Source organism: Aquila chrysaetos, chromosome 14 (assembly GCF_900496995.4).
Source record: "Aquila chrysaetos chrysaetos chromosome 14, bAquChr1.4, whole genome shotgun sequence".
Classification (NCBI taxonomy): Eukaryota; Metazoa; Chordata; class Aves; order Accipitriformes; family Accipitridae; genus Aquila; species Aquila chrysaetos.
In genome coordinates, this window is record NC_044017.1 from 32,348,867 (window position 1) to 32,376,411 (window position 27,545).

Below are 27,545 nucleotides of genomic sequence, written 5' to 3' on the forward strand. Positions count from 1 at the left end.
CAGGAACATGGCTTTAAGTCAACGTATACCCTTCTCAAGACGCCCAGAGACTGTACAGATTTGGCCTCCCCAGAAAGATATTCCTCTGCTTGCAAAAAAAAATCATGGCAGCATGACAGAAAAATGTGAGCAAATTCAAGCATCCTCAATAACTAGATCCACACTGTTAGCAAAGCAGCAACAGTAAATATACTGAAGCTGCCACAGCTGATGATGGAGATCTGGGCTCAGCCCAGTTTCTTCCTCTGCCTCATCAGGGTTCGGGATGCTGAAGGGACAGAAAAAAAATGGATCCTTCAATGACCCAAAGATGATACAGACCAAAAGGTGATACAATTGCCCCCCAAAAATTGTAACTGTGGAAAAGACATCAGTGGCCAGGACCTCTGAAGCTTAAAATCAAATAGAGCAGGAGTAGGTGAAAGACGACAGAGTGGCTATGTCTCCCTTTGGTAAATAGCCTTCAACAAATCTCCAGAGGTTAATCCTACGGCCTAAGCAACAGAAGTTCAAGGACTTGTGTTCTTTTGACTTATGATTAGGGGTATGACAAGTATACAAAAAGGAAATTTTAATCCCCATCATTAAAGTGCTTTTACAGAGTTATTTAGGTTATAATGCACTAACTCCTCACTAGTTTTTTTGTTTTGGGTTTTTTTTTTTCTTTTTAATGAGCGCACATGGACCTTTACTTTTGATCCAGTATGCATTTTGCTAATTACATGACCACATAGTCTCACTGCACCACACACAAAAATAACAGTAAGTCATGCCAACAGCCCTACAAATTATAACATCTCCGTTCATCAAGAATTTTTCCTCAGTTTGTCAGCGATGCTGACTAATGCCAACAAAAAGAAATGGGCTGAATTGTTTGATCTGTCACCTTAAACATCAGAACAGTGAGCCAACATATGCGTGCCTGCTATTGTAATAAAGAATAAGTAACACTTCTAGTCCAAGAAGTTGGAGGAGTAAAAAAGTCTAATAAGGATGTTACTAGGCCAAGAATGAAGCCAAAGAACTGCAAACAGAAAAATCAGAATGTTCAAAATTGGTTTTCTAAAAGCTAGGCTAGCTTAGGTGTCAATATAAACAAATAAACACAGCAGTTACAAGGGGTATTACAAATTAAATGATTGCAACTGTTTAATCTTGTCCTTGAAAGCCTCAATTGTATTGGAATAATCAGTGCCTTACATTTAGAAGCCCACTGAGACGTAAGATTACATGCCTATGATCAACACAGGAAAGCTTTCTCTTTGTATACGGGACAATTTAAAAAGCCCTTTCCCATCTCTGGAGAACATAAAATTGAGAAGGTTGTGAGGAGAAACTGTTCTGGCAGTTGTTCATCCAGATGAAACCACTAGTGTCTTGGCTCCTTATCACTCAGCTCTGCAGGTTCAGGTTAGCTCTGTCTACTGCTAATCACATGTCAGTACCTATAAAAATAGAAGAGTCTCACTAATAAAAGCAAGAACACAAACTCATATTAAGCGGGTAACACTTTGTTTCTGGCATTTGGTTTTGCTGTTATCCCTTTTGGGGGCTAAATACTTTTTGGAAGTATTAATACCTCAAAATCAGAATTCCAGTTCTATATACACAACTCTACCTCCTAACCAGAGGAAGCCAACAAAAAGGTAAGAAACTTCCACCCAAACCTGAAACTAGGAAAAGTAGAGTGAACCTGTGCAAGTCAAGGATTCAGATCCATTTCTTTGCTCTTAGAAAAGGAGCATAGTGAGAAGTTACATGGGGTAGTGAGGTCTGTCTTAACATAAAACAAAAGTACTTACTCATCTTTTGTTTCCCTTAAAGTTGCATTAACAAAAAGCAAAGACAATTATATGGCCTAGCAAACCCAGTAATAAAATGTGAGTTAACTACAAATTAAAGGAGTAAGTATTTTGGTCTGCCAGAAGAGTCTGTACCCAGAGGGGATCAATAATAACTCATCAGTATTTATTAGAAGCCAAAGCAAGATTACTAAAGAATGTATTCAAGCCTGATGAGTTCAAAGGCAGTGACTGTCTCCAGGCAGAAGGTGACTCAAACGCCACTGTTTTCAAACCGAACTTGACAGCGTACAGCTTTGAGTATTTTAGATTTTCCAAAGGATGTAATGTAGATATCAGACCATGATTTATTACTCCATCATCCTGATCTCTTATTTTCTCTTTGGTGGAATTTGACAAAATGTGTTGATGCAGATCAATGCCAATGACAGATAGCACTGATGCCTCCTGGTTTACAAAGTTAAGGACAGAAAATTGGAGGCAGGATCTCTACGTGAAACTCCTTATTGCAGCACAGGGGCCAAAACAAGTGTATTAAATTGCTGACAGCTGGGAATTACGTATAACATTTGACTTAGAAAAGAAACATTTTGTGGAGAACTGATAACTTTCACTAAATACAGACAAACTGTCCAATCAGCACGTCAGTCTGTGTACTGGTATCTCAAGAGAAGCACAGTAAGTAATGGCAATTATACAGCACTGCTGTGCTCCTTCGTTCTCCACTATAAACTTAACTTACATTGTTTTACTTCTAGAGGCTTAAGTTAGATAAAGTTTACTTAGAAGGGTACTTCCAACACGAACTTTTAAGTAAGCACCATGATCAGAAAAGAATCAAAAAGGAGGTGTAGTACAAAATTTCAGACATTTAATACAAATTAAGTTGTTCTGAAAGACGCTGACACATTTCTAATCTTTTACAGTCCTTTAAATTAATCTAAATTTCATTTTAGCGTATCTCCATGGGTATAAAACTTTTACATACTTCTGCGTTTCATCTGTTTGTCGCCCCCAAAAGAAAGATGCTGCTTAGATTTTAACCCTTTTCAAAGGCGTGGATGAAAGCTTTAATCACGTTAACATTTTTGGAGCGTCTTAGGCTCAGCCACAAAAGGAAGTCAGTCAGCACACTGGAAGATAACCCTAGAGGATATACTTCTCTGTAACAGCAAATACCCTGTTCCAAAATAATTACTCCCCTTCGGGAGGAAATGAGAGCTAAGCTTACCTTAGCTGGTCTGGTATAACTAATTTCAGTAAAGCTTAGGCAGTCAGTTCCCTTCTTCCCCCCCACGGAGGCAGATATTTAATTCCCCTAGTCTCCAGCATGCTATAATATAAGCAAGTATGGATGACAGATCAGTTCACACTAGGCATGAACATACCTAACCTTTCCCTGTTTATAGCTCTGATGGATTCAGGCCAGTGACTGAGAAAGCAGCAACAAAGCCAGTAACCAATACGGGGAGATGAGACAAGGACAAAATGAATGAGGAGCCGCAGGAAGAGTCTCACTGGATGAGAAGGGGAAAAAGAAACCCACCACGCCTCCTCCTTACCCTGAAAAGCAACTGCTAAACAGAAGGATGGGCAATTTTTAGTTACTTTCTAACATTTACTAATGTTAGCCAGAAGTGTTGAAGTTATCATACTCTCTACATACGATATTTTCTGCAAGAAAGATTCACTGTCCCCAAGTTAAACAAAAATTAAGATAAAGATTAATTTACACCGTGAATGTCATCTTAAAGACACTGCTGCTGCTAAGCCTGACCTGCATAAAATTGTCTCCACCCAAACAATAGCAGCAGAGGTGTGAATTCTCCTAAAACACAAAACAGTGCTTTCAAAGGACTAAAATTCCAGCCCTGCTGATTACAGAAGTGAATTTAAATGATGAAATCAACAGAAACATGGAAAACACCCTCAGGTGAAGTCGAAATAATCTGACACATATTTAGGTTTTCACTCTAGCGAATCCTAATCCGATTTCAACCTTAGTCTGATTTCAGAACGACTCCCCCTTCCTTTCCTATTACAGGAACTTAAACGCAGGATTTGGGGTTTCCTCCCTGTTTGGTTGCGACTAGAATTGAAGATGTCCCCGGTAATGACACACGGATTCAGAAGACCTTCGTAATACCTCCAGGGAATAAGCTTCTAATCACCCAGCCTCACTGAAATTCGGGGGGTTGGGGGGGGAGTAAACTACTACCCCATTAGCCTTAGTAAGCACCACACTCCTTCCCGATTTAGATGGAGCCGCCCAGTAGACGATTACTTGTGTGCCTACCAGCATTTTTAAAGAAAGGAGGCGGGGGGGGGCAACCCAAAAAAGGTTGATTTAAGGCAGTACAGGGAGCAAGATGGGCCAGCACAGTACGCTGGGAAAAGGCTCCTCCGAGCGTGGGAGCGGCCCCTACCACCGGCACAGGCCTCCGTCTGCGGCAGCGGCACGGCGGGGCGGGGGGACGGGGCCGACGACGACACGGGCAGGGCAGCCCCCCCCCCCGCCCCGGCGGAAGGGCTATTACCGCCCGGAGGGACCGGCACAAAAGGCGGCCGGCACCATTGTCCACCCCCTCGGAGCCCCGAGCACGGGGGAGGAGGCAGGAGGGGGCAGGCAGGCAGCCGGGGTGGGAGAACGGGGAGGAGGGGGCGGCGGCGCATCCCACCGGCCCTGCCCGGCTACGACCGCCGGTCCACGGGGGAAACGGCGGAGAGGGGGGGGGCCGCGGCGGGAGGCCCGGACGCCTCCCGCCGGGACCGCGCCAACCCTTCCCCCCCTCCCCTCCCCGCCGCCCCCCGCCGGCCGCGCCCGCATGACGGAGGAAAAAAAAAAAAAAAAAAAAAAAAAAAAGGAGGAAAAAAAAAAAAAAACCCAAACCCGAAAAAACCACCCCCGCGGGCCTTTTCCCCGGCCGCTCCCCGCCTCCTTCCCGCCGGCGGCACCGCGAGCGCGGCCAGGCCCCGGCCCCGGCCCCTCCTCTCGCTCTTGCCGGAGGCGGAGGCCGGGCCGGGCCGGAGCCCCCGCCGCGCCCCTCCGTCACCTACCTCCACGTCGCGGCCTTTATTCTTGAAGCTTTTAATACGGTGGTTCTCCAGGCCGGCGGCGGCGGCGGCGGCGTTCTCGGCCATGGCGGAGGCGGCGGCTCCCGGTTCCTGTGAGGCGGCTCGCGGCGGCGGCGGCGGCTCGCGCGAGGGGGGGGGGGGGGGGGAAGCGGGACGCTCCGTGACGAGCGCGAGGAGGAGGAGGGAGGGAGGGAGGGAGGGAGGGGGGGGGGGGGGGGGAGAGAGAGAGAGAGCGATCGCGCCGTTGCTGAGTGACTGAGGGAGCGGCCGCGACGCGACGCGGCGGGGCGGGCTCCGCCAATGGGCGGCGCGGTACCCGCCTAGCCCCGCCCCGCGTAACGACTCCTTGAGGGAGTCACTCCCCGCCGCCGCCGCCGCGCTGCATTCTGGGAGGTGTAGTCCCGGCGGGCGGCGGCCTCCCACGTGGAGCCGACGGGAAGGGACGCCGCCGGCTTCGCGCCTCCTCCCCGCGGCTTGCGAGGGTCCCGCTGAGGGGATTCCAGCTCCACGCTGAACGTTACCGGGCTGAGGGAAACGGGGGAAAGGCCTGAGCGGCGGGACGCGCCTCCCCTCCTCCGTGGATTCCTGGTTCTGAGGCGGGGGGGGGGGGGGCCCGAGGGCCTCGCCTGCCTCATGGGGAGCCACGCTGACAGGATGGCTGCGGTGGGCTCTGTCCCTGAGCCCCCGCGCCCTCCTTAGCAGCGGTTTCGTCCCACAAATGCAGCGTGAGGTGACCCCAGCCGGCGCGGCTCGCGGCCTCGTCAGCCAGGGGATGCGTCGGGGATCTGCTCCTCGCGTCGCCGCGTGTCTCCCGGGGAGAGGCCGCGCGGCGAGCCTCTCGCAAATACAGGTGTTTCGGGGAAGGCCTGAGTCTCCTTGGGCTCGCCTGCCCGGGCAAGCGAGCCCGAACCTCGAAAGCAAATCCGGCGCTTTCGCGAGCCCGCCCGTCGCGCCACGCGCACAGACGGCAGCCGTGTGCGTCCCCCCGGGGTTTTGTACCTACCGTAACGCAGAGCACAAATGGTCTCTGCCAGACCAACAAATTGTCCCCAAACTGTCAAAATTACCACAACCCCCCCCCCCCAAGGTCATTAGTGCTGCTGTGGTGGTATTTGTATACACCGCGAACAGACCCAGGACCTCCAGACCGACAGCAGCCTGGGCACAGCCGGTTGGGTCAAATAGAGCGCCTCGAAGTCTCACCTAGTATTTCCAGGCTAGAAAAGAGGATATGTGGGGGTGCTGCAAGGTAATTGTACACAGGGGTAAGCAGCGATCTAACACCTCCCATAAAGCAGAGTATTATTTCTTTGGAAGAAAAGTATCCAAGAAAACCAAAACCCCCAAATAACGAAAACATGTAACGTTCATATCCAGCTCATCTTAAACTACATCAGGTTCTGCAACAGGCCCTTATAGCTATATATAAGCTTTTCACAGACCTCTTTCAGAGTCTCTCCCTCTTAATTGACAGCTCGGCTTTTTAATTGCCTTCCCCCAGCCCCTCATTATATCATTCAAATGACTGTAACTTGTAACTCACAGTTCTGGCAAAACAAGGCTTGCAGCCTGATGGAGATGAATAAAAATCTGGAAGACTAATGCTCTTCTTCACTGTCGTTCAGCTGCGTGCCAAATGTTCTTATCTGAGGGATCAGTGTAGCATTTCCATCCCTCTCGTATCCAAGTAGTTTCGGCTCCCAGTGCACATCACTCCGTGCCTTTTCCCAATGGCTTTGTCTGGGTGTGCTGCACCATTATGGCTAGCAGTGGAAGAGAAGAAGGAGCCAGGAGCAGGCAAAGCCCAAATGGCACGACCGATGTGACTGGTGTTTGTCAAGATCACTAATGTCAGAGATGGCTCCCAGGCCCTGGCACTTGCCTTTTGAAGGAGAATTGGATCCAGCTGTCCAGCTGTCCTCAAGAGAGCTGCTAAAGCAGATTCAGTAGCTGAGAACTTTGTTTTACCCGCCAGGAAAGGTGGCCGTAGCTGCCAGCTGTGGCTTACGCAGGCCTGGTAGGACATCAGAGCAATGCTGATCCGATCCCAGCCAGGCAGGGGTGTTGCAGTTATCCGCTGGAGGAGTTGCTCGCCATTACCACGAACAAAAGAGCTTTGTTCAGCTCCATCCAGCGTAACCTGTGAGGTAAAAGGAAAAGTTGCAAATAAAAAAATGGAGTGTCTCCAGACTGGGACAACTCAATTTACTAATCCATAAATCTATACCCATTCCACTAGATAGGATTTATAGACACAATGGCGGCAATGTCTTTTCTTTCCCATTTCTTCCTATCCACGATATCAGCCTTTCAGAGTTTCTATAGAGCATTTCATTAGTCTTAGTAGACGCTCAGGAATTGAACGCCTCTTAGACAGAGCTACGTGGAAGTTTGATTAGTTTTACTGCCTGAATAAAGCTTCTTGGTGGAGCTCTTGACTAGATAATTAAACTTGCATGTACTCGGAGAGAAAACATTTTGATGTAGTTAAGCAAATACTACTTTTTGGCACTGTAATTAACAGACACTACTAAAACACAAGGAACAAGTACTTTGCTACTTTGAAAACTGAACGAGCCATGTGGTTCCAGGTAACCATTCTTCCTCACAGTATGAACTTCATATCAACGTGTTCTTGTCACCAAGACCTGCAAGATGTATGTGAGGGCCGTGAGCACACCAAGGGGATCTACTGGCCCTGAGCAGCCTCCCCACACTCCATTTCAGCCCCCTGCCCCAGCGACACTGCAGCAGTGCCGGTCTCCAGCTCCACCACAGCCCTGGCCTGGGTGCACAGGCTGATGTCCTGGCTGGGCTGAAATGGGGTGATGGACAGGGTGAAGGGGAGGAAAAGAGACTGGTCAAGGCCAGCGAGATCTGGGGGGGTGCCTTCAGTGCCCCAACAACATAAACTTCATGGCTAAAGAGCTTTGGGGAGGAAAGATCTTTCATAATTCAAAGATGTGGGACAGTAACAACTCTTCGGGTGTCCCATTACTGAACAGAGTTGAGCTGTGCTTGTTTCTGGGATGACCTGTTGGCTTCAGCAAAACAAGATGAACGCGGCAGGTGACGTTGCCATATTTTGGGAAGTGCACGCCGTCAGCTCAGGAACCCACCTGCAGCTCCAGAGTCAGAGGCCATTCACCTTGTGGTAGCCGGTCACTTGTTCTTTTGCAGTCCGTGATTTTGTCTGTATCCACCAGTCAATACAGCTGCAAGAAAACCAGCATGTAAAAGAAATGTAAAGAACCTGAGTCATGCTCTTGCTGGCAGTCCCTCCAAGAAGGATTGAGGACATTTAGGTGCAGTGCTTTAAGATGCTACCTGTTGTCAGTCCCACCCTGCTAGTGGATGTTGGCGAGGCAGGAGAGGCAAATAAAACATGTGTCAGCTCCTCAGTCTCTCTGTTCACAGCCACGAGCAGCTGAAGCCAAGTCCTGTGGGGTGGAGAAGGTGTGGATGCCTCCCCAGCAGAGCAGCAGGGCAGCTGGCAAGTCGGTGTCATCTCAAAGCACCGCTGCTGACTTGGCTACAAACCACCTGTCAAGAGCAGTCTGTAAAACCGTGCAACTTGTAATCACAGAAAGGTACAAGGATTGTTACTTAAGCCATTAAGCTAACCGAAACCACTCACGGGTCTTGCGCCTTGCTTGCCCATCTCAGAACGGGACGCCTAAGCATCTCTGACTTGGGCTGCACGACAGCTGTAACTGTGTATTACCGTTGGCATGGCAGAGCGAGAGAAAGCTTTTTCCTGCAAAAATTGCCGCTGCTTGTGTGCTCCCTAACTCCCAGCAGACATTAACTTTCATGCCTTGCTTTCTCGTGTCTGTCAGAGGCAGCGTGACTGGCGCAGGCTCAGACACGTGCGCAGCCGGGGTCCCTGCCCGGATCATCTGCAGCTGTCCCCACTGTACGTATAGCTCTCCAGCAACCGGCTGGGCAGCGTCTCGTCGGGTGTTGCTCCCTGACAAAAAGGGATGAGTAACGCATAAGTAAACTAAAGGCAAAGTCCCCTACAAACAATGCCTTTGACACTCATTTTCCCTCAAGATACATGTATCGTTTCGGTGAGACTATTAATGCATGTTTGCAGTTCTCTCCACCACTGAAGTAAAAATTTGTCTTCATAGGAAAAGAGTTATGTTCTTCCCTCATGGTAACTAAGGCTTAGTAATGAGTGTGAGGTAAATCCCGGTAAAGACTCCAGCTGTGTCAAAGGCTGCCATCAAATACCATGGATGCTAAGAGGTAACGCGCCCAAGGAGAGATGAGATAGGTCCACCGAAGAGAAGTCCATGGAAGGTTGCTGTGTACAAAGATCCACACCCCCAGGTCAGGAAACCCCTAATCTGAAAATGGTTGGAAGCTGGGAAAGTGCTGGGGGAAGCATTGCTTTTTTTTCCAGTTCTTATGCTTTTCTCAAGACATCTGTTTACTGGTGACTGTCGGATATGCAATACTGAATAAGACAGGCTTTTGGTCTGACCCACAATAGCCCTTATATTTACAGCAGAGAGTTAGTGCTCAGTGAACCACATCACTATGAATTTGGCACCCGAATACTCTCAGGGTACAGTGTGTTCCTCCAGTTTCAAAGCAGTAGGTTATGGGTGTCGCCAGGCTGTCCTGTTGCTGTTTTGCCCCTTTCACGCCAGGGTCTGGGAGGCAGCTCCAGCCTGGGGTGAAAACAGCTGCTCGTTTGGCAGACAACTCCAGCCACAGGCTAGGATGGTGCACACAAGGAAACCTTGCCCTGACTACAGTGGGGTAGGCACCCCATCAAATTTGGCTCTCCGATGTCCTTTCCCAGTCCTTCAGCAGTGTCTCAATGGACTGGCAGTCTCAAAGACCTCTTCGCAGCGGTGCACCATATCGCGCTACCCACAGGCAGCAGCGTGGTCAACGGCACTTGGCAAAAGCAGGCAGCTCCACTGGGCTGTCAGAAGGTGCGTGGGCAGGTACAGGGCTCAGGGACATGAGGTCCCTCCTCAGTACGTCTGTGCCAGGACCAGTCCCGGAGAGCTGCCCTCGCTGCTGGCAGAAGTCGCTTCTGGGGGCAACACAAAGAGCTGGTGAAGGAGCTGGTGTGAGGCTGGCTTTGGAAGAACCAGTGAACAGCCCGGGGTCGGGATTTATAAATGCCTCATTATCTGCAGACCAGGAACAGAAGCATTGAGGGAGCAGCTGGCTGGTCTGCTAGCGTTTCCAGAATCTGGGGGATGTTGTTAGTGAAGGAGGAACCGTAAAGCCTCTGGTTATTCATAGGCCCTCTGTGTTCAGTCTGAGCCAAGTTGCTTTCTCAGCATCTTTGTCCACACTTTGACCGGGAGGAGAATTAGGGGAAGCTCCTCCTGGGACAGAGCATCGCTTTCCTCCTCCGCTATTCTCACAAGAAACCCCGGAGTAAGTACACACCGGTTCCTCATCTTCTGCTGTTTCCCACTGTCAGGCAGCTCCACACAAGAAGGTGAGCTGGGGCTGAGGGTGACAGCAAGGTGGGCATGGGGCAGGGGCTTCATGGACAAGGGCCTGCTGCCACGGTACCCGAGCAAGAAGAGCTTGGTTGGGTGATGGTCGGTCAAAAACTTAATCACCAGACAAGACCGTAGCGATGAGGCAGGTCCCAGGTCACTTCAGGGTGCAGACCGGTGAGTTACACGGCCAAGCACAGGGATAGCTGCATTGTAGCTCAGGCAGAGACCAAGGACAAGAGCCCTGCTTGAAAGCGGTTCCTGAGATAAGGGGAGTGAGTCCCCGCCAAGGCTCCTCACAGCTTGTTCTCAAACAGCTCTTTGATTCAAGGCCAGGCAGCTGCACTGTCAAAGCTGGCCCTGGGCCCAGGCAGCCCAAGCCGCAGGAGGAGGGAGATGTGCTCGGGGCTCCGGGCACCCACCTGGAGCTGAAGACATCCCTTTCTCCTGATGTCTGAGCTCCAGGCTGCCGCAGAACCAGGGAGGTCGTGGAGGCTTACGCCGGGGCCTGGACACCTTCGCCAAATTTAAGGCAGATGGCGATCAGATGGATCGGATGGCAGATGGAGCCAGAACGCCATCCTGCCCAGAGCTCCCATCCAAGCAAAGCTCCTGAGATACTGTTTGCAGAGCCATGGGTCCACCAGCCTCCCAGGCTTTGGCCTTGGGATGCAGGTGCTCAGGAGGCTGGGCTGTGCCACAAACAGCAAAACCTGGTGGGCTCGCTGGTTTTCCTGGTAGGAACAGCTCCGGGCGGTCTGCTCCACGGCCCCGGAGCCTTTGCCACAGGCAGCCCGGGGATGCAGCCGCTGAAGCCCAGCCCCGGAGCCAAGAAGGGCCAGGAGATCCCTGGCGCAGACTATGCTGCGCCTGAAGGAGACATCAAAGGGATGCAGTTTACAGGAAAGGTCCCTGAGAACCTGGGAGTGACTGTCCGCAGGATGTCTCTCTTAATTTATATTTCAAAGTGGATAATTTAATTGGCATAATTGGGAGTTTTCTCTTCATTATGGGTGCACAGAATACGGTAGTAGAGACAGCGAGAGGGAAGCATATCTGGGAGGGAGATAACTGCAGAAGCAGTCTGCAACCATGTAAATAACATCATCCTATTCGGGAAACTGCAGCGGTAATAAAGATCTCCTTTAAACGTGCTAGTCACAGGGTATGGGGTACCACGTCCCTCACCCTCTGGAGCAGGAGAGGTTTATTTCTGTGTCATGGCAAAGCGGAGGGGAGAGTCAGTGCTCCCGGGTGATATCCTTAGTGGTGCCCGCCCACGCGTTATAAGGTGACGGAGCTGGGTATGCCGGCCAGGCCCGCTGTTGGTGAGGTTCGGCAGCGGACAGGCTCTGGTTTGGCGGCACTGGACGATCACTTCTGAAGTAACCTAACTGCAGGTTTGGAGCTCTGTGGTTGCAGTGACCTTCATCGCCTCCAAATCATAACGCAAAGCCATACTGCCAGCTTCCTAAACACCACGGTGCTGTGACACTGCTCTTTTGAACAGGTACTGAGTGATATACGTTAACTGATACATGTTAATGTCCATGGATGGGTGGGGAAATGCTGGTTTGATGCGCCATAGCCAGATGTATTTAGCTAGCACAGATGTGAATAGCCAGCACATCACCGTCTGTATTGGGTCTGTGTGGCAAGGTTTTGGTACCAGGGGAGCTACAGGGGCGGCTTCTGTGAGAAGCTGCTGGAAGCTTCCCCCATGTCCGACAGAGCCAATACCAGCCGGCTCCGAGACGGACCCGCTGCTGGCCGAGGCCGAACCAATCAGCAATAGTGGTAACGCCTCTGTGATAACATTTTTAAGAAGGAAAAAGTTGGGACAGGCAGAATACGGCAGCCGGAGAGAGGAGTGAGAACATGTAAGAGAAACAACCCTGCAGACCCCCAGGTCGGTGCAGAAGGAGGGGAGGAGATGCTCCAGGCACCGGAGCAGAGATTCCCCCGCAGCCCGTGGTGATGAAGACCATGGTGAGGCAGGCTGTCCCCCTGCAGCCCAGGGAGGTCCACGGTGGAGCAGATCTCCACCTGCAGCCCACGGAGAACCCCACGCCAGAGCAGGGGGATGCCCGAAGGAGGCTGTGACCCCGTGGGAGGGACCCCACGGCAGAGCAGGGGACGAGTGAGGAGTCCTCCCCCTGAGGAGGAAGGAGCGGCAGAGACAACGTGTGATGAACTGACGCCGGTCCCCATTCCCTGTCCCCCTGCGCCACTGGCAGGGAGGAGGTGGAGAATTCGGGAGTAAAGTTAAACCTGGGAAGGAGGGAGGGTTGAGGGGGAAGGTGTTTTTAAGATTTGTTTTTTTTCTCATTGTCCTACTCTGATTTGATTTGCAATAAATTAAACTAATTTCCCCAAGTCGAGTCTGTTTTGCCCATGACAGTAATTGCTGAGCGATCTCCCCCTGTCCTTATCTCGACCCACGAGCCTTCCGTTCTATTTTCTCTCCCCTGTCCAGCTGAGGAGGGCAGTGGCAGAGCGGCTTTGGGGGGCACCTGGCGTCCAGCCAGGGTCAACCCACCACCCTGTCACAAAGCACGATGACCCATTTCAGATTTTGGCACATGTTAGCAAAACACTTTTTCTCCTAAACACAGTCGCTGAGAGCTGCAGGACTTACACTTGCACTGCAGATAATAGGCATTTTTTTAGCAGAAGTGTCTCAAAGTAGAATTGCAGTGACACCAAAGTATCTTTAGCGCTCACATTGTTAAAGATTATCGGGAGCCTTCACTTGGATTTGATCTGATTTCACTAGATTAAGAACTTTTTGTATAAGCAAAGACAATTTAATGCAAATATCTATGACAGACAAGGCAAAGATTTACTGAGGTGGATCTGGGGGTCTTCTGGTCGTCCCCCCTGCCTCAGTCCCAGCAATGCAACATGCATTTCCATGCTGCGTGCACGTTGTGCAACCAGTGCCTCCCCACACTCACCCAGAGCAGGCTGTCTCCGTCCCTGGTTAATGCAGCTCTGATTACAGCATCCTTAGAAAGGCAGATTTTCTTTCGTGTTCTCATATCCAAGTATTAACCTGCCCTGACATCACTTTGTTTGCCAGAGCTGATAGCACAGCCTGTGATCACTTCGCTGCAGAGATTACACAGAAGTAGAGGCAGATTCCAATAACTTCTGTTCTGCAAAACAAGTTTTAGTTTCTACTCCAGTATAAGTTCTTATATATGCTTATTCTCTCTCTCTCTCTCTCTCTCTCTCTCTCTCTCTCTCTCTCTCTCTCTCTCTCTCTCTAATAACTTGTCTTGCTGCAGAGATAAGAAAGTCACAGGCACGGTGCTATGTGAATCTGGAACAAGAGACACGTCCCTTTGTGTGCCTTGTTGGAAGAAAACTCAAGTGTAGTTATGCTTCTGATACCAACACAGACCCACAACAGCTGGCTACTGCCACCATCTCCTGCTCATTTGAGGAGATGTTCTGCATATTTAAAGCCTGCAAATAATTATACATTTGGTACCAAGCTGTTATGAACAACATACAATATTCTTCCTGTTTCAGTAACTTTAGTTTGGAAGAAGTCACCAAAGCGGTGAGTCCCCACACTTAAACATTGAAGCCGGTTTCACATGATTATTGGCAGAAATGGCAATTTTATTTTAAAACCTCCTGTGATCTGATCTCAGGATCTATTTGGATCTTCAGTCCCCATGGCAATAGCTTCTCAAATCCTGAAAATAACAATGTGCGCAGCTATTTTGACTGAATAAACCAGACGCCACACATGCATAAGGCTAAGCATATGGGTGCATGCTAGCAGGGAGAGGGTTTCCTTTCGGTCATGAAAGTAAATAGCTATTTTTTGAGCGCATGTAGAGGTCTGCTCTACTTGGTCAGATGTGTCAAGTGAGGGAGTCCTGTTTTTACATTGTCACTTTTTAAAGCAGGCCTGCATTCATCCTTTTGAATGGCTTTCTAATGATACCTGACGCGGTTCACGTGCACTGGGAACCCATTAGGCATCGCCTTTCCCAGCGAAATACCACTGAAATGGTGCCACGGAAGAGGAGAGGCAGGAAAATGGATCCTAACCTCGTTTTGTATATTCAAGTGTTCCCCCTTTGGACTGGAGCTGTTAATCAAAATGGGAAGCCTTGTGAGTTGTTTTGGTTAAGAATAGGAATTTGGTTTTGTCTTTGATGCTGCCTTAAGTGTTTGAAGATAACGTATGAGGAAGGAAGAATCAACTACACAGGCAGTTTCTTTGCTCACAGCTCTCTGCCTTTCTGAAGGACCTTGATTTGGTCCTCTGAGGATGCTCCAGCAGGACTGTGCCTGGATGGACCTCTTCCTGCAGGGCACCAGGTATCCCATGGACCTCGTCTCCCGGTTGCCCAGCTCTGCATCACTCCCGGAGCGTGCCTCCCGGGTGATCCCAACGCAGGAGTGGGCGCTGGGTCCGGCAGGGAGATGGGCACCGTTTGCCGTCGGTGCTTGCCTGCTGGCTGGCGCTCAGCTGCCTGCGGCCTCCCCCAGGTTGTTGTGCGGAGGGTGTTGAGACAGCTGGACCTGCGCAAAGATTTATTCACGGGGTCTGTAGCTGCTGGCATGCGTTGACTCCAGACGTAATAGCTGCTTTTGGGGAAAGGTGAAAAAATAGAAGGAGAGAAAGAGGAGGGAAAGGAAAACTCGCCCCTGTGGCCAGCTGGGAGGAGAAGGAACAGGAGGTCCCCAGAGGAGTGTCCTTCCCTGGGCATCCTTTCTGGTGGCGTGGGTGCCTTCCCTGCAGGCAAGTTTCCCGTGGTAACTATATGTTTGGGGTTTCTTTTTTGACCCCCCTCAAGCTCCCTGTTGGTTGCTCCTGCTTACAGAGCTGTTAGTGCTGATGGGAGCACATGCCGATGGGGCACACTGGTTGGTCGTGAAACTCCACACGTGCGTTTTGTTGGGTTCCCTAACGTAAGCCGAGAACGACAGCCCAGGAATAGGAAGAGAGGTGGGAAAGGAAGGCGATTCTCACGCCGGTGGCTGTTACTTCTCATGGGAGGCAGTCGTAACAAGGCTTGCAGGTGCAGAGCCATGAGAATAAGACAAAACTGACATGGGTTGACAAGGGAAAAACACCGCCCAGGGACTCGAGAGAACCCAGCAGCACGGGGGGGAGACATGGAGCAGTGAGGGAGCTGCAGGCAGGAGCCCTTAATTTTGCACAGGTTGAGGCACTTCAGGCTCTGCACAACACAGAGCAAAGCTGGGGCATGGCTGAGAAGCACACGCAGAGCCAGGAGCTGGGAAACACTCCCAGTTGGAGCTGTACAGCTCTAAATTGTCTCTTTTTATTATCGCAGCCAGCAGAGCGGGTGACGACAACCGCTTGCTACAATGGCATCTCACCAGCTGCAAGCGAGCTTGCTTAAATGCAAGTGTCTTCAGCTCCTTGCTTGGCTCTCGCAGGCCGGCTGGCACAAGGACACCCCAATGCGTCCCCGTGGGACTCGGTTGAGGTGACAGAGGCCCCACGGCTCCCTGGCCACGATGGGGCAATGCCAGGCGCCGTGCCGGACTTGCTGGGGTCCTGCTGGAGGAGATCGGGATCCGTCACCTCCGAGCTCAGCACAGGGCATCTGGCTGCAGCCGACTGCCGTTCCTGACCCCAGCATCCACTGATGGATGCTGTCATCCCAGGACAGGGACATCAGACCCACTGGGGAAATGGACTCCCCAGCTGCTGTTTTCCAGCAGCAGGCATTGAGCTAAGCTGGTCCTGAGTTTGGCTTTGTCTGCAGGGTGAGCCCGGGAGGGATTTTTCAGATTTTCTTCATCAGTGCAAGGAAAAGGGAAACGTAAGGGCAAGGCAAGGGAAGAAAAAGTCAAGGCGAGAAAAAGTCAAGTCAAGGTAAGGCAAGAAAAAGTCAAGGCAAGGCAAGGGAAGAAAAAGTCAAAGCAAGAAAAAGGCAAGGCAAGGTAAGGCAAGAAAAAGGCAAGGCAAGGGAAGAAAAAGGCAAGGCAAGTCAAGGTAAGGCAAGAAAAAGTCAAGGCAAGGCAAGGAAAAGGCAAGGCAAGGCAAAAGAAAAGAGGGCAAGGCAAGACAAGGAAAAGGCAAGGAAAGGCAAGGAAAAAGAAAAAGCAGGCAGAGGCAAGAAAAGTCAGGAAAATAATAGGCAAGGCAAGGCAGGGCAAGAGAGGAGAGTAGAGGAGAAAGAAAGAGAAAGGAGGAAGGAAAGAAAGAAAGAAAAAAGAAAATAAGGCAAAAAAGGACAAAAGAAAACTAATAAGGCGCGCTGTAGTTCCTACTTCACTGCTTGTCTCAAGCTGCAGTGGATTTAAAGTGCAACCTCAAACAGCATGAGTGTTGGCAATGCTCTATCTAAGCCGAAGCATGACGATGACAACATAACATGAATAAAAAATGTGAGTGTGGAGTAATTGAGAGGGGAGGGAGCTTTTTGTAAGCATTTGTTTGCAGATAGTTTTATGATGATTCAATACAGTTGATGTAAAATCTGGCTGAGTTGAACTGGGTGTCAGCCAGCCCGGTGTGGCTACTAAAATTTAGCCGAAAATGATATTTTATACCAATTTATTTAGGTGAGGAGAGGGGTGTTGCCTTTTGGGGCGGCATCCCCCCCGCCAGCCCAGCCGCGAGGGCTGGTTCTGCTCCCCAGGGTCCCCCGCCACAAGCCAGTACAGGCGTTTGGCAGGCTGGTGGTGAACCACGTCAGAGAGCTGATCCAGGGGGAAAAGAGGAAAAGGGAGAGAGGGGTGTTTTCTTTTCTTTTCCCAGGCTGTTTTTCCTGCCCTCGGCCAGCTACTAAGCGAGAGACCAGTGGGGCCTCCCAGAAGCCCTCCAGCAAACCTGCAGCAACGCGACTTGGTATTTCCCCTGCTGCCAAGGTAAATACAAGCAGGGAGGAAAAAAAAAAAAAAACCCAGCGGTAAACCCCAAAACCTTGCAAGACTTCTTCACCCACTTTGAAAAACGATAGCGACGGGGGCCCCTGCGTGGGTTCCCTTCAGAGAGCCCCTCAGCAGACCCACGTATTCCCCCTTGCCCCTCGGTGGGAACGCTGCTCGCTTTACGAAATGCTGAGCTGCCGTCCCCCTCCGCTCTGCACATCGCCACGTCCCTCGTCAGCACTCAGCGAGCCGGTATTAAAACAAGAGGGAGGCCAAGTGGAAGAGAAACTGAAAGCCGCCCTCCTGGCTACGGGGAATTCCTTCCCTGGCAGAAAATCGGCACCGGCTCTGCCAAAATTCCCGCCGGACTTCTCTCCTTCCAGAACATAAGTGAGAGTTCAGATAATTATGCCAGTGCCACAGATTTTAATGTTTTTTTTTTTAAATGTCGTACAGAGCATACTTGGTGAATCCCTGGCATTGCTCCATCAGTGTGAAAGGAATAGGGCTTCCTTGTATTTGAAGAGGTAACAGCGCTCCAGGCTACAAAAGATAACTGTGCTTTTTAATTTAAGATTACAGCCATGACAGCAGTGCAGGGGGTCTCTCTGCTCCAAATATGCTCAACCTGCATTGACTGATGGCTGTTATATTTGAAACCCTGTAGGTTGCTATGGGGAAAGTGCCAGAATAAACATCTCTGCTTACTACAGAGGCTCAGAAGACTGAGATGCAGTTAGATGTAAATACCTGGTTTGATAGCTAGTATGTTTGGGGTTTTGTCTGGAGTCTCACTAGGTGCTGGTGGTGGTTTGCTAATAATTACAGTTATATTTTTGAGTGGTATCAAGCACTGGGAATATACATTGCGGTCCTGAAGCTGGAGGGGAAGTCCTTGCAGATTATGAGGAGGGAAGAAGGCCACTCACTGTTCACATTCCCTTTACATTTAACTTTTACATTTAACAGTTAAGGCAGAAATGATAAGATTTCGGTGCAGATCATTAGAAACCCATATGGGTAGGGAGAGAGTGAAATATGAATGCACTTTGTAAATCTAGTAGAAATGCAATTCAGGAAGATGAATGCAGCTATTAAAACTTCACATCTTAGATATATTTGACCAATATACACATGTTATTTGGAGCTGTAGTTTTGGGGAGTTACTCATACCATTAAAATAGCAATAAATCCCTCATAGTGGGTATTATTTAGCATCTGCATTTCAGTTTGTTCCCCAAAAGGATGCCAAGAACTGAAACAATGAATTAGAGGGCAGATGCCTTTCATCAGCTCTCGTTAATTGCTGCCCAGGTTGCGTTTCTGGCAGATCAGCAAGAGACCTCTGCAAAGACCAGTCACAGTGATGAAAGATGCCACGGTGATGGGCACAGGAAACACCAGCAGCAACCTGGATAACTGTCACAAGCATAGGTCCAAACCAGCCTATTACAGCAGCGACTTCCCAAGGTGCCGGCCCTGTCGACGGCTCAAGGAATCGGCTTTTTAACCCACCTGTGAGAAGCCAAAAAATGGAGAAGGCACCCAGAGCAGATGCTTGCTGCTAATGAAGCAGGGGCCACAAGTCAGATCGCTTCAGACCTAGACCGCCTGCCACCTTTCCTCTCCTACGTACCCTTCAAAATAATGCATAACGCAGTGTCAGCCCCTCTCTGAACGCTGCCCCATGAGTTTCAACTACAGTTGGGCTCCGAAGGCACGGCGCCTGCTCTGCTCCATGATCTGCCCTGCACTCGCTGGCACCAGAGACCCTTCCCCGGCACCTACGCACTCACCATTCTCCCCTGCGGTATTTTCCTTGCGGCATTCGGCAAAGCTCGTGCCTTGGTCCTACAAATCTCTTCTTGAGCAGCAGGGAGCCAACGCAGGGGAGAGCAAAGAACCCAATTAAGGCTCAAGGAATTCGTTTTCCAAGCATCACCTTTCGTCTTTAGGTTTAGCGGGCATAAGTCCCGTAAAGGGCACTGGTGGCCAGTTTTGTTGCGCCTGGATTTCTTCACGGCGAATTTTTTTGGACCGCTCTGATGGGCCCCCATAGCAGGCTTCCCCAGGAAACACAGGAATGGCTTTGTCACTGCAGGATCGTTGCTTTTCCCTTGCCTTCCCTTCCTTTTTCCAACCTGCCCTTGAAATGATGGGGTTATATGCAAGAAACCACCTGCTATGGCACAAAAATGCCCGATCTCAACTCAGCTTACCCAGCTCAGAAGCAGATTTAAGCCAAATCACAAGAGCATCCCCTCTGCTTTTGGTATTGATTTAAGCTGGGGGGAAAGTAGGAAGATTAAAGATTAAATTGTCTCCTTTAGCCAGCACACACCAGCCTGCCTGAGCAACAAGCGTGGGTGGTACGGGCTGTGCCCATCACCTTCAGCCTCTTAACACAGACGGACATACTCTGGGGCCAAAGACTTTTAAAATATCCTCGACCCAGCACAGAAGCACATATAAACGATGAAATTATTGACCATGAATCACGTATTCATTATTGTAAAGAGAAGACAGTGTCCTTGGAATTTGCTGAGGGATGCGAGTCACCCTCTTAAAATCATTCACGGCTCTTGGCGCAACGCAGGATGAAAAGGTTAAATGAGCAGCAACACTTGTTGAATTTTATGCCAAAGCAGTTTCGCAACAGCGTGACTGTTTCAGTGTACCGAGTGTCTCCTGGTGATGGACACGGCAAACTGCTGACAACGTCGGATTTTAGGTGAGCTTGCAAGGAAGACACTGAAGCACAAGGCTTGTTTCTGTGTGCCTGGAAAAGAAAGCGAGGAAAAGCTACTGCATTTCCGTGCCTCTTCTGGGTGCCAAAAAATGAAGTTATACAAAAATCACACAGTTTTACCATATTTTGATAACGATATGCTATCTCTTATCTTCATTAAGCTGAGAACTTGCGGTTTACCCAAGAGAAAAGGACCTTCTCCGGGTTTCCACGCTGCCGCGGATTAACATCCTTCCTCGGATGCTGCCCTAAAAGGCATTACCTCCTCCTCTGAAGTTTTCTCCCCATGAGTGCCAGGACCGATGCCCAGGCAGAGGCTCCAGCCCCGCAGGTCTCCAGGTGGGACGTGGACCACGAAGCCCACCCCAGGTCTCCAGCAAAGTCACCCTGCTGTGGGAAGCAGGGCCGTGGCCCGAGCCGTATCTCTGCAGGCATGTATCTGGCAGTCGCCTGGATAAACCTATGAGCTCAGGGTTGTGTAATGTGTTTTCTTGGTGGATCATCCTGTAAAATCACCAAGGGATCCTGAGGCAACCTGACACCTGTAATCGGCTGGAGGAGCAGATATTGCTTTGGAAGGCGACTTGGCAGGGTAATATTTCCCCCACATTTTTCCTCTCTGCCTGGTCACGGCAGGTTATTTGACAATTGTTTAAACTGGCTAGAGAGTAATTGTTTTCCTTTTGAACAAACCCAAGTTGAAATGAAAGAAAACTGTACGATCTTAAGGCTTTGGGGTAGAAAGGAGGAGGGGAGGGCAGGGCGGTGTAAAATCATGCTCTGTCTGAGAAAGTCGCGGGGATTTAACTGCTTACATCCCCATTAGGCTTGTGCTGAAGAAGGCGAATCTGGTTTAAGCTGGAGGAGGGTCTCCGTAGCCTCTGCCGTCGCAGGGAGCCTGGAGCAACTCCTGCCCGGCTGATGCTTACGGGGGTCACCCGGTGCTCGGTGGGGTGGCCGCCACCACCCCGCATCGCCCCGCTTGTTCCTGTGACCGGTCCTCCCCGTCCGCTCCCATCCACAGTTATTTGGATGCAACAGAGCATCGCCCCAGAGCCGGGCACCTTCGCCCCAAGGATTTGCAGTGCTGTCCGTCCTCTCCGGCGTGCCGAGGATGAGGGCTAACCCTCTGGGGTGGCCAGTTTTGGGCCAAGGTGGGTGGCCCGGGATGCGTCACGTCGGCCGCGAGGTGCCACGTGCCTGTCCCCGAAGGGAGCTGCTGCGGGTTGCTGCGACGGGCAGAGCTCAAGCCTTACGGGAGAACGTGGGAACCCCGAGCTGATGCGCTGGGACGTGCCAGGTCGCGAGACGCCGGGCGAGGTGAGCGCCGACGGGTTTGCGCGGGTACGAGGAGCATCACCGCGGCGCGTGGGGCTGCGGATTTCACACCAAGAGGCAGCCGGCCCCGAGCAAGACGTTGGGACGTGGAGCGGCAGGTTAATCCCTTACGGGAGCCGGGATTGCGCAAGCAAGCAGGGAAGCTGAAAGCTGAACTCGGGCGGCATCAGTCGCGCCAAAGAAACCGTAGTCGGCCCCTGCTTCGGCAACGCCACATCGCAGCGCTCGTTTCATCCGAGGAAGAAAAATCTCTTCGAGCCTGGATAAGCTAACATCAATCAATCAGTACTGGAGTGTTTGATTTAATGCCCGTTTGCTATTTTACTTTAAACATTTTAAAATAACTAGCTAGGAAGTTATTTGTATCTTTCTTACATCCTAATTGCAGGAACACAATACTTGTGTGCTGATGGATTTGTCATTTAATCTGCTAGTTAATTCTTTCTCAATATTAACATTCCAAGAAGCAAAACGAGTATCAAGACAAAAAGCAAAAAGGCTGAGTGAAGAATATTTACACTATTGTCTGCCGTATGTTAGTCTTCACTTAGCCATCACCATCCTTATTATTATGCATATTATGATTAATCATTAGCTGTGCAATGTCCATCTTCAGGAATGCCCTGAGCTTATTTCTCTGGCTTCCCTGCCACAACTGATATGTCCTGGGGAGTTAATTGCTATGAAATTCAGTTACAGATGATGCATAGAAATTTCAGAAAATTGGAAATGAACTTCAAAATTCACAAGCGATAAAGATAAGAAAATGAGGAGTGGGCAAATCAACATTCAGTGAAGATAAGACACTTTTGTTAGTATTTGACTGTGGCTTTCCTCTTCTGGAGGGAGTACAGACTTAAGACATCCTTGTTAGTATGTCTGCATGCTTCAGAAAACAGAAATTGCAAAACACTGCTATTTTGGTTCTTACATTCTCCTCTCTCACTCTCTATTTAGGGGTTTTGTCTGCCTGCATTAACTCCAGCAGCCTTAGGATGGGAAGGCTGGCTTAGCACAGCTGGCTGCGCTTTCAAGGCTCAAACCGAAGGTAAAATCCCTTCTTACATACCTGAGTTTATTTTTGGTTCTCACGACTCAGCATTTCTGCTGATTTAACAGAGGTGAGCACATCTGGCCAGCTGCCACGCTGCACACGATCCCAGGTCCCTTCAAGGTCCCACAGCAGCCAGTAGCTGTTTTGCAGTGGAAGGAACTTTTTGGGGTACACCACACCAAGGTCCTGCTCCGGAGGAGGATTTAGTGGCCGCGGTTAGCTCAGCCCACAGCTCCCCAGCCTAAATCCAGAGTTGTGAACCTCAAAATCCTGCCCAAGCTGCTGCTGAAGCTTGGAGAGGGTTCAGGCTTGGGGACACGGCATCGACGCACCTCACGCTTAGAAAGCAGGAGCAGCAAGAGGCAGCGACCTGCAGCCCAGCCAAACCCACCCCGGGGGGTCTGGGGCACAGAGACCTGCTCGGGGCGACGGTTCATCGAGGTGAGCCCAGTTCCTTGTCCCACTGGACGTGGTCCTCCTCCTGTCTTGGTCAGATCTGGGCAACCACAAGGTTACCCTAGTCTGCAGAGGGACAGCTTCGGGCTCCAGCAAGTGAGGTGAGCCGAGAAAACACCTTCTCCCGTGATCTAAAGCAAAGCCCTGGGCCTGCGCTTGCTAAAGGTCTCCCCGCTCATTGCGTCGAAGCTCCTCGGAGACCCCCCTCTCCATCCCCATCTGCGGTACCTGGCCCACAGGCATCCGCCTCGGGGTGCAGGCTTCTCTTCTCGGACAGGTGGGAAAAGGTTAGTCTGGAAAACGTCATATTTGAGCTAGAAACAGTGGCTCAAGTACATTGCATAGCCATAAAATATCTTTATAAATTTAAATATATGACCATAATATAGAAGCGTAGATTTGTGTTTGTTATTATATAGTATCAATATGTGTTTCATATATAAATGCTCTACATGTGTATATATAGATGTATATAATCTATATAATTTTTGTTTATATAGACACATTATATATGAAATATGTATTTTTTTATGTTGTATGTTGTATTTTATGTACCTAGTGCTGCTCTTTCCTTTCAGCCGTGGGTGCAGAGGCTTCGACGCCGTGAAGAGTACAACTTTGACGCGCAGCGTGCAGGAAGGCAAAACACAACCCAGCTCCGATTGGTTTAACCTACCGCGAGGGATGCTCCAAATTCCTCCCGAAAAACGTCATTTTTGAGCCTTCGATAGGAGAGATGCAGAGGTTCTGTGGAAGGCGACGGGGCCAGCTTTCTGCAGGAGGGACGGGTGGTTTTGCAGCGTGTTCCTGGCAGAAGGAGAGAGGTGAGCGATGGAGAGTCTGGGTCTCCATGCGGTGGGGTGGCCCGGGTGCTGGACGAGCTCGTCCCACGCTGCAACCCACCCGCCACAGGACGCTGCAAGCACGGAGAAGTGCCACGGGGAAGTTGGCCGCGCAAGTTTTTGGGGCTGCTTGGAGATGACCAGGCTGCTCCCCTGACATTCGGGAAGGCAGATCGCCCCTCGCTCAGGTCAACGCTCCCAAAGCAACAAAAAGACATTGTTTTTTTGTTCTGAGTCAGAACGGAGGGAAATTAAAAATTAAAAAATTAAAAAGCTGGAAATATTCGCAACGAGCCCCATCTTCTCGCAAGGGAGAGGGGGGATTGCCCCAAAGCGATTCCTCCCCTGCGGGACGCACGCGGCGGCGGTGCTCGGCAGCACATCCCCGTCCCCCTCGACTGCGGACCCCCCGTGGGAGCTGCCTGGGAAGAACGTGGCCAGGAACGGCCAGATCTGGCCCGGGAGAGCCCGCCTGAGCTGGGCTGCTGTTAGCAGAGGGAAACCGTCTGGCCGGGACGGAGGAGGAGAGCCCGTGGCTGCTGAGCCACGTGTGCGGTTCCCGTCCGTCTCGCAGAAACTTGCCCGTGCAGAGCTGTTTAGGAGGGCTCTGCCATGCTCGGAGGGAGAGGGCAATTATCTCCCCTGTCAGTGAGTACTCAGATTTATGTATATCCCCACGCCTTCCCCTAAACAGGCTTTCAATACAGAAATTGCAAAGCTGAAGAGATCCTCTGCAATTAGGGGAGAAGACATCTCTCTTTCAGCTAACACGAGAAAAAGAGCCGATTGAAACCGTGCATTGTTAACGCGCTTCGGCTTAGTCACTGGGGAGGGTAATAAACAAGGCAGACTTGGTTGGGATAAAAAAAGCGTCGAGTATGGTGGGATTATGAAACAATAGGTACTGATAGAGAGGCAGCACAGAGCCAGCCGCAGAGCAGAAGCTTTACTGAATGCCTGGGTTTGAATGAATCCTAATGATAATCACGGGCTACATTGCAATTCGCTTAAATAACGTGCCTCCTGCTTCCTCCCAGCCCGACAGAATGAGTCCATACATGTTAATTGCTTCATTTTGAAGAGAAAGCTCCTCTCTGTGTGGCAATATTATATATTTAATTTTTGCTGTTTATTTACTCTGCCCTTCTTCAAGCCTTTTGCTGTCTATAAAGGCATCTGCTACTGTCGTTTTGCATTTCCAACAAAGGTGTTTGCATCCAAGCTCTGAAGCCATTACAGGAAATTTTGCAAGGAAAAATGGAAAGGACTGGTCGCTGCCCAAGACGCGCCAGATTTCGGGATGGAAGAGGAGTTGGTGAGCCAACCTGCACGTCAGAGGTAAGAACCCCGGCACCGCAAGTCCTCCGAACTTTGCGAAGGGTTGGGGCAGGCTGCAGCTCGACCCTCTCAAGAGTCACGCTCCTTTCCAGGCAAAAAACTGGCACGAAGACTTGAAGCACACCCAGGAACGTATCCCTTAAGGTTAACATCGAGTGCATCCTCTGGGCATGCACACTGGAGAAGTCGGCATGCTTAAAATAGGTTTATCAGAGAGCAACCACAATACTAATACTAATACTAATACTAATAATAATAATCGACCAAGGTTTTAGCAAGATTACGTGCCATTTCGTTGCTGAAGCAGAAGCGTGCTCCGCCACGCAGCTGCGCTACCGTAGTACCGGTGAGAGCAGAAGCAGAGGCAGTAGCATCTTTCTGGGCATCTGTAGCCCGAGTTCTTGGTGCTGCTGCTAGACTTAGATCCTGGGTCTCCTCTTCTCTCCCTGCCCCTGTTCAGTTCCCCCGAGAGCCTTTCTCGAAGGGTGATTAAGCCATTATTGCTGCAATTTTTTTGTCATGTCTTTAATGGCCAAAAAGGAATGGGGAATTCAATCCCAGCTGCTTTTGCGCCCAGTAGTTTATAGGTGTGAATTAGCATCCCCTAAGTTGTATTTCCTCTCATGTGGCCTTTGTTCCCAGCTGACTGCGGGTCTGTCCTCTCCTGCAGACTGCTACATTAGCTCATTTCATTTGCAGAGGTTTTTAAAAAGGTTTTTATGGGGCTCATCTCAAAAAGTGGTTGTGAAGGTCACCCTGTTCCAAAACAGCCTATTCCCCAGAACACTAGATACTCAAACTTATCACTTAATTTGGATATTTCACCTTCCGCCAAAGCTTGCTGATTAAAATGCTGCTACCACACTGTGGGATATTTACGAAGGGGTTACCATGATTAGAAAAATTCATTAGAAGGTAGTGGAAAAAAACAGGAATGCTTCTTGCAAATGCAAATAGTGTTGCTAGTAGCTATTTTCCCAGGTCTTACGACCTACCTGAAAGCAGACAGGATTGCTGTTTGTTTCCTGCAATTAAAAAAAATAGTTTTTCTTCCTCGTTAACATCCTTAACAGCATTAAAAAATCAGATTTCAACAGCAATGTATTGAAATGGCAACACGGATGTATACACAATACCATTTATGGCTATTAAATATTATTTAGAATAATGTCCTTATGCATGGTAGGGCATGGTGCTGCCTGCACCGCAAGAGAAAGGTTTTTTTTGGTTTGTTTTCACTTATGTATTGAAAAAAACAGGTACTTGTCAGTGAAGGAGAGGTGGTTTCACGTGGCTTACAAGACAGATGGATGCATTACGTGTCCTTCCACAGTCGCTCTGCAAATCTGCAAGGCGGGCGGCTTGCCCCGGCTCCTTTTCGAGATGAAGGATGTGGCCATACAGCCAGGCTTCTTGGAACTGGAATTAGGAACATTTTACTTTCTCAATAGACTGAAAAGCAAAATGCCTTCAATTGTAGGACCTTGCTCCCTCAAAACGCATCAGAAAAGGAATTGCCAAAAATAACAAAAGCTATCTCTGCCACGGATTGACAGCCTAGAATTAGTCTGAAGCATGCGGCTCTGCAAAACAGTTCCCAGATTGTACGGCTGCTCCTGACAGACGCTCAGGCCCCGTCCAAACAAAAGTTGTTTCACTTTCATTCTTCTGGTACTGTATAATCCCCACGCCTCTTTCTCTCCTTGCCGAGCGTGGAAGCAGATATTCCAGCCAAAATGTATTAGTAGTGTAACTTATGTCCATGAAAAAGGGGGAAATACATTATTATACCAAAGTACCCGTGCATGCCACCCTGAATTACACCTCTGTAAGTGTTTCAGAGGAAAACTCCACCTTTCTCCCAAACCCTGTAGCCTTTTTCTTGAACAACAGAAAAGCCATGTACAGGCTGGACTTTAGGCTTCTGTCTAGAAAAAAGATGAGTTTTTTCTTTCCTCATTCCCCTCAGAGCCAACATAGCTGCTGATCATACTTTTTTCCCCAGTGTTTTGCAGTTGGATCTGTTCCCTGGCCTGGACAGCTCATGATATTTTATGGAAGCCTAGTGCCAGCACGAGGAAGAGGATGAGCATGGACACCCTTATCGGTGCCAAGGTGGACTTTTAAGTCAATTATGTGAATATTTCTTGAGTCTTTCCAAAGACACTGAAATTACTGCACAAGTGCTATATGCCCTTGCCTGTTTTCCAGGAACGGGGATTGAAACAGTTACTCCCTCTGCTACTATTGAATACCTTTTTCCAAAGGCTCCCTTGGGAATGGGCTGCAGACCGAGTGATGCTTTCTGGAAAGCTGCATGGGTCATAGCTGACCGCTGCTGCTTTGGGGTGGAAATGCTGCGGTGATGCCTCTTCTATGTTGCCTGCACTATGTATTTATTTATCCTCTGGCTCTGCACTCACAGTTTTTGACCAGGACATGGGTAACCAGGCTCTTCCGCAGCTTGCAGAGTTTCAAACCACCTCCCTCCAGGACAATCCGTTCAGAGCCAGGCTCCTTCTCTGGGCGAGGGGGTCACTT

At 49.9% G+C, this 27,545-nt stretch overlaps 2 protein-coding genes and 1 long non-coding RNA gene across 9 annotated transcripts in view; 1 reads left to right on the forward strand and 2 right to left on the reverse strand.

The window, feature by feature from the left end:
- KPNA3 (karyopherin subunit alpha 3) overlaps nucleotides 1-5,049 on the reverse strand; it is a 54,235-nt gene extending 49,186 nt beyond the window's left edge. Inside the window, exon 1 of the mRNA XM_030036489.2 lies at nucleotides 4,860-5,049. Within this exon, the coding sequence (XP_029892349.1) occupies nucleotides 4,860-4,943 (84 nt within the window). The 5' untranslated portion in view covers nucleotides 4,944-5,049. The remainder of the gene's footprint in view (nucleotides 1-4,859) is intronic.
- Nucleotides 5,050-6,341: 1,292 nt separating this feature from the next.
- On the reverse strand, nucleotides 6,342-23,123 carry LOC115350735. 2 transcript variants are annotated; one of them, XM_041128696.1, is made up of 3 exons: nucleotides 22,384-23,123; nucleotides 19,024-21,582; nucleotides 6,342-7,017 (listed from the first exon to the last, which is right to left on the reverse strand). In XM_041128696.1, exons 2-3 carry the CDS (start codon nucleotides 19,282-19,284, stop codon nucleotides 6,532-6,534), a joined length of 747 nt encoding a protein of 248 aa, XP_040984630.1. In that variant the 5' UTR covers nucleotides 19,285-21,582; nucleotides 22,384-23,123; the 3' UTR covers nucleotides 6,342-6,531. The 2 variants fall into 2 exon arrangements, with proteins under 2 accessions (XP_040984630.1, XP_029892497.1); XM_030036637.2 differs by lacking the exon at nucleotides 22,384-23,123 and having other exon boundaries at nucleotides 19,024-20,006; nucleotides 20,239-22,272.
- LOC115350736 lies at nucleotides 13,618-27,394 on the forward strand. Of its 6 annotated transcripts, none has more exons than XR_005933956.1 (7): nucleotides 13,618-13,922; nucleotides 17,115-17,224; nucleotides 22,272-22,362; nucleotides 23,384-23,648; nucleotides 24,874-25,004; nucleotides 25,097-25,136; nucleotides 26,092-26,315. It is a non-coding gene; the product is annotated as an uncharacterized LOC115350736 (long non-coding RNA). The 6 variants fall into 6 exon arrangements; XR_005933953.1 differs by lacking the exon at nucleotides 13,618-13,922 and adding an exon at nucleotides 27,010-27,076 and having other exon boundaries at nucleotides 16,414-17,224; nucleotides 25,079-25,136; nucleotides 26,092-26,105; XR_005933954.1 differs by lacking the exon at nucleotides 13,618-13,922 and adding an exon at nucleotides 17,684-17,754 and having other exon boundaries at nucleotides 16,414-17,224.
- The last annotated feature ends 151 nt before the right edge of the window (nucleotides 27,395-27,545 follow it).

Excerpts from the sequence above, each read along its gene's own strand:
- LOC115350735 (XM_041128696.1), bottom strand. The coding sequence starts at position 19,284 with ATGGGGGCCCATCAGAGCGGTCCAAAAAAATTCGCCGTGAAGAAATCC. Across the intron at positions 7,018-19,023 it reads AAATACCGCAGGGGAGAATG|GTTACGCTGGATGGAGCTGA; the intron begins GTGAGTGCGTAG and ends TTTACCTCACAG.